This window comes from Phodopus roborovskii, unplaced genomic scaffold, assembly GCF_943737965.1.
Source record: "Phodopus roborovskii unplaced genomic scaffold, PHOROB, whole genome shotgun sequence".
Lineage (NCBI taxonomy): Eukaryota > Metazoa > Chordata > Mammalia > Rodentia > Cricetidae > Phodopus > Phodopus roborovskii.
The window spans coordinates 1,866,000-1,871,999 of NW_026125052.1; the positions used below are offsets into that span (position 1 = coordinate 1,866,000).

General features: G+C 45.4%; 1 protein-coding gene across 1 annotated transcript in view; it reads right to left on the minus strand.

Annotated features, from left to right (window-relative positions):
* Window positions 1-807, minus strand: part of Usp32 (ubiquitin specific peptidase 32) — a 117,469-nt gene extending 116,662 nt beyond the window's left edge. The window contains exon 1 of the mRNA XM_051184872.1: window positions 640-807. Within this exon, the coding sequence (XP_051040829.1) occupies window positions 640-697 (58 nt within the window). The 5' untranslated portion in view covers window positions 698-807. The remainder of the gene's footprint in view (window positions 1-639) is intronic.
* Window positions 808-6,000: the final 5,193 nt, after the last annotated feature.

Consider the following 6,000-nt stretch of genomic DNA (forward strand, 5'->3'; position numbering starts at 1 on the left):
AACCCAACTTCATTGCAGGTCTTTCTTAATCAAAGTCAACCGCTGAAGGGGTGAGAGGTGGCAGGAGTAAATGGAAGGACAGTCATCGCCCTCACAAGAGCGGCAAAGACCCTGGGAAAAACTAGAGGTTCCCTAATAGGAAAAGACTTCCAGGAGCAGAAAGAACGCTCTGCAGCCGCCTTCTCTTTCTCCAGCCAAAGCTGTTAGGAACCAGATCTGGATATTGTTTTTTGTTTGTTTGTTTGTTTTTTGTTTTTAATGAAAGAGTGATAGGAGAAAATGGCACTCAAGGATGAGGGGGCCTGAAGGAAGGACTGAACCATCCAAGAAGCGATGGATAGGGCTTCCCTGGACCTAGACAAGATAACAACGCCACCAGAGCGCATCGAATGGCCAGCCAGCGCCCGGTAGCCCCGTCACTGAGAAGGCTTCGCCCCTTCCCCAGGCGCCCCAATTCCCAAACACCGCTCCCCACTCCACCTCCCTGCCCCCAATATTCCCACGGCTGGCCTCCTGGCCTCGGCCAGGCACCCCACGCCCCAGCCGACCCTGCCCGCCCTCCCTCCGTCCCCCCGGGCCACCCACCCCCGGGCGCCCGGCTCTGGCCTCCCCGCAGCTCGCTCGACCCCTCCCCCTCACCTCTCCTCAGCGCCTCCTCGTAGCTGAGGAATCCGATCCGTGACTCCTTGGCGCCCATGCTCCCTTCATCCCCTCGGCCGGGGGTCGGAGCCTGGTTTCGCCCCCACCCCCCTCCCGCCTTCTCCGCGGCGTCGCCGGCTGACGGTGTCGGCGTCGCCGGCCCCCTCCTCCCCCAACACTAACAAGTGCGGCTTCTGCCCCGGCGACTCCTCCCGACCGCCGCCGCCGCCGCCTCCATGCCGAGTCACGTGACCCGCTCCCACCCCGCCCCCTTCCCCTCCCTCCTACTCCGCCCTTCTCTCTCCTCCCTCCGCTTCTCTCCTCACTCCTCCTCCCCTCCCCTCGGCCCCCCTCCCGCCAGCCCCGCCGTGGGTCACCTGACCCGAGGCCCGGGACTGTTCCGGGTAATGGCGGCTCGGGGCCACGCTCCGCCCCACCCCACGCTAACAGCGCGCGGGAGCGCAGGGGCGGGGCGGCCCCGCCGCACGTAGCGCGTCATCTTCGTCTTCCCGCCAATCGTAGGCCTCGGATCCCGCCGCGGCGCTCAGCTGGAGAGGAGGGCGGTGGCTTCCGGGGCGTCCGAGGACCGTTCTTCCCGCCCCCCACGTCCTGGCGTTCGACGGGCGGGGCCGGAGCGATGACGGTTGGTGCCGCGGTGGCCGAGACCCACCTTGGAAGCCTCGGGGAATGTTAGGGAGCAGGGGTCTGAGGGGAGCGGTGCTGCGGGAGACAAAGGAGCGGGCGGCCGGGGAACCCCTGATGTTCGGGACGGAGGGGGGGCGGTCGGCAGAAGTGGAAAATAAGAATCTCAAGGCTTTCCTGATACTGCACTTCCTCTCAGTAGATGGACCCTGATGTCAGGGCACTGAACCATGTCACAGAATTTGAGTATTTCCTTTTCTGCGCTTTCCCGTTCTCCGGACCCGGCTGCCTTCGTTTTCTTTCACGGTCTCAGGCCCAGCCGCTACATGGCCTACCTCCTTCCCGCTGAACCTGTCCTCCCCACACCCAATCTTTTAAAGACCCCTTGGGTGTGTTGCTTTGATGGGGTTGGATTGGATTTGGTTACTGAAGGTTCTTTGTAGCCCAGACTGGCCTCGAACTTGGCGATTTGCATGCCTCAGCCTCCCGTGTACTGTTTCCACAAAGAGCGCCACCACACCCTGCCTCCTTCATGTACAAATTATTTATGTTGCTTCAGCTAACACTTGCCCTCTAGAAATTAGGCAGTTCAAGACAGAGTAGCCTCCTTACCAAAAAAAAAAAAAAATATGTATTATGGTTAAAGTGAATTCGTAGCATTGAGTACATTGACATCGTTATGCAGCCTTAGTTTATCTTCAGGACTACTTCAATTAGCAGAGAACTGAAACATTCACTCAACAGTAATGTTAGTCATGGCACCACTGTAAATCAAACCACATTTCTCCTATGACTGGCCTATTTCATTTAAAGTGGCTCATTAGGTTGTAGCATGTTAGATTTTCCCATAAGGTTCAGCAATTCCACTTCTGAGTACATACTCCAAAAGAATGTCTTCAAAAAGATGTCTAAACAGCTATTTGTGCACTCAAGTTTGTAGCAATAGTATATACATTAGTCAAAAATGTTAAAACCCCCAGAGGCAGAGGCAGATGGATCTCTGAGTTTGAGGCCAACCTAGTCAACACAGCAAGTTCCAGGACAGCTAAGGCTACCCAGAGAAACCCTTTCTCAAAAAAAAAAAAAAAAAAAAAAATCAAATGGTGCATAAATACAATGGAATTTTTTATATCCTTTTTTGGGGAAATTCTTATGTAACTAGCCTTCAGATACTATAAACATATGCCCAACACCTGGTTCCCAATTCCTTTCATTTTGATTCTAGTTCATATCTGTCTTCACCATGAAAGTCATAAGATGAAGCTTCTCAATAAGAAAAAAGTAACTATTTGGATTAGAGTAGGCTCAAGGTGCCAATTAGATAATTTAGAGCCAGAAAAGGATTTCGATTCCTGAAGCTGACTTGATTGACACATGCCCTGCACGGAGAAAGGTATTTCTCTACTTACCTTTCCTGGTGGACCAGATCAACAGCAAGGACACATTAGTCACAGCACTGCCCTTTCCAGTTCTCTGAGGCAGTTCATTTAAGACCTGAGATTAGCTGTATTGCTAAAAGCCCATGAATCAGGAGGCTAGGGATGTATTCCAGACCCTTTAATTTCCATGTCATCAGTTCAGTGTGTCTTTAGACAAAGCAATTCAGTCATCCTGCAAAGTATGACTTCTGAAATAGGTTATTCTTTTTGTTGTTGTTGTTGTTGTTGTTGTTGTTGTTGTTAGAGACAGGGTTTCTCGTAGCTTTGGAGCCTGTCCTGGAACTGTCTATGTAGATCAGACTGGTCTTGACCTTATAGAGATCCATCTATCTCTGCCTGCTAAGATTAACAGCGTGCACCACCACCATCTGCCTGCTTAGTTGATTTACAGTGGATTTGGAGCAAATTATTTTCTCCCCTTGTGGCACTGACTCACTTGAAAGCTGGAACTGCTGTTGGAATCTGTCTCATAATTATCACAAAAATATCAGGGAAAACTAGATTTAAAACCTACTGAAGTTTAAATGTTGCTATCATACAGGAACTTTCAAGATTCTGTCATTACCTGGGAATAATGACTTGCAGCTATAATATCAGTGCCTGGGCCACAGAGGCAAGAGAATCTCAAAGTTCAAGGCCAGTCTGATATACATAGCAATGCCCTGTCCCAAAATACAATAAAATATTTTTAAAAAGGTTTTGTTCTTAAGTTTCAGATCTGGCTTCCTCCAGAATCATTAAAAACGTTTCATTCCATCACAGAGTTCATCATGGATTAAACACTCCTAAAAATTAGGAATTGAGATAGCAAAGTACAAAGTACTATTTCTTCTTTGAGTTAAATTTCACATATTATTGAAGAAGGCAGTGAGAAGGATAGTTATGTCTGATGAGAATTTTAAATGTTAAACTGAGATAAGAACCTGTCTCTGGTTTGTATCACAAGTCATGCAGCTAAATGTTAAACATCTCCCTATAACTTAAAATTGATACAATACTTATGTTTGATGATGCAGAAAATGTAAAGTCTACTTGTCACTATACTGAAAGAATTCTATTAATCATTTAGCTTCTTCAGTTTCACTTAATCCATTGAAGAGTTGGCCAGCTTCCTCACTTTAAGCATTAGGTTGTATTTAGGAAATCATTCCTTTTTTTTTTTTTTAGGAAATCATTCCTTTAGCTGTAATTACACGCCTGTGAAAAGGTTATCCATACAAAGATTGAAAGCATGGGAGATTAGTATGTCATTTCTGCTTCTGAGTGGGCAATATAAATGACAATGTTCCTTAGTTTGTATTCCTGGACAAATGACATAAGAGGTCAGAGTCATTTTAGTTCTTGCCTGAGAAGCATAGCTATTCTAGAGATAAACTAATAATTAACAAGGGATAGACCCATCACCGAATCAGGAGTAATTTGACTGCCACAAGAGGCCAATGCTCTATGAAGTTTAACTGTCCAGTAAGTGAATTTATTTTCAGCATTAGGGACTTGTATCCTTATAGTTTACACAATTTGAAGATGAAGATGTGTGTATTATATTAGCAGTATATCACTTTGAGCTATTTTATGCAAATAATACATCTCTAAAGAATATTTTCTACCCAGTGTGGTAGCACACACCTTCAACTCCAACACTCAAGAGGCAAAAACATGCAGGACTCCAAGTTCCAGGCCAGCAGAACTTGTCTCCAAAAAATGTGTTTTCAGTTGGTACTTAAGCATCCATAATGTAAACTCACTGCTTCACCTAGTCACACTGCCTGGAGAGTTTTCCATGCTTACACACCATGTTTTCCAAGTATGTAACACTGATTCTTTTGCATACATCTTTCATAGTCTATATACTGAACTTCTGGGTTTTTAGTTTGTTTTTCAGTTTTTCGAGACAGGGTTTCTCCTGATTGTCCTGGAATTCACTGTGTAGACCAGGCTGGCCTAGAGCTCATAGAGATCCACCTGCCTCTGCCTCATCAGTGCTAGGATTAAAGATTTGGGTTTTTTGTGTCATCCTTTCCTTTATCAGGCTTTTTCTACAAAACCATCCTATTGCAGTTAAATAAGGATCAGGATAAACAAATAGGCAGATAGATATTTATTCAGGGAGAAATAACTTATAACCTAGACAGATGAACACCAGCAAGTTCTACCGGATGCATCCTGTCCGAGTTCCGCCAGCAAGAGAGCGTTCCTGGTTCTTCCTCAGACCTCCTTCCACAGGTCATTTCCGCCCATGGCTCCACCCCCAATAGGCGTGGTCAGTGCCACAGAAGACAAAGTAACTATCTCACTACACCATCCTAATTGTTTTTAGATTGTAATTATTTTAAACATGTATAAAATGCCAATACATGTATTTTGTTTTTCTAATTATCTTTCCTTTCTAGACTCTGAATCTCTTCTTGATCCGTAACTATTCTGCTGTGGAATATGCCACACCTATAAAATGCCAGCATATGATAAGTCACACAGTAGGAGGATCAGGAGTTCAAGGTCATCCTTAGGTACATATCCAGTTCTAGTCCTGCCTGTTGTGTATTAGAACAGCAAAAACCAGTTAATTACTTGATACTCAAGAACCTCCTAACACGTTCTGGAACCTAGAGAGATGGTTCCATGGTTAAAAGCACTTCCTACTATTCAAGAGGACCTGAATTTGTTTCCCCCACCCATGGTGGCAGCTCACAACTGCCTATACCTCAAGCTCCAGGGGATTTGATGCCTTGTAACCTCTGCTAGCATGTATACATATATGTTGTGATCACGCACACGCACATAAAAAATTTTGAGACATATGTTCCTGCCTACAAATAGCTATTTAAAGCCAGTAGTTATGCTTGCAAACTACCAGATTATACCAGTGGAAGTGAAGATAGGGGAAAAAATCACTGGAATCTAAAAAGCTAGAAAATGGCATTTGAACAAAAAAAAAAAAAAGTTTGATAATCCTGTTTAAGTTCTAGTACTCTAGTAGAGGTAAAGGAGAGAAACAAATGTGGGTTTCCTAGAAAAGGGAAGGAAATTAACATAGAAAAGAGGATGTTGGACAGCCTTTCACTTGTACCTACTCAACATTTTCCCACTGCCCTAACATTTAGTATAAATGTTGAAAATAACTCATTTTAATATGTGTAAAGAAGATTTTGTATGGTAAATCATAGTGAATACAAAGAAAGTTTTCTGGGTTGTTGTGTGTGTGCGCATACATATGTGAAAATGCATGCACACATGCCTTCATGTGTGCATGCCTATGTGTGCCATGGTGCTCCTGGTAAGC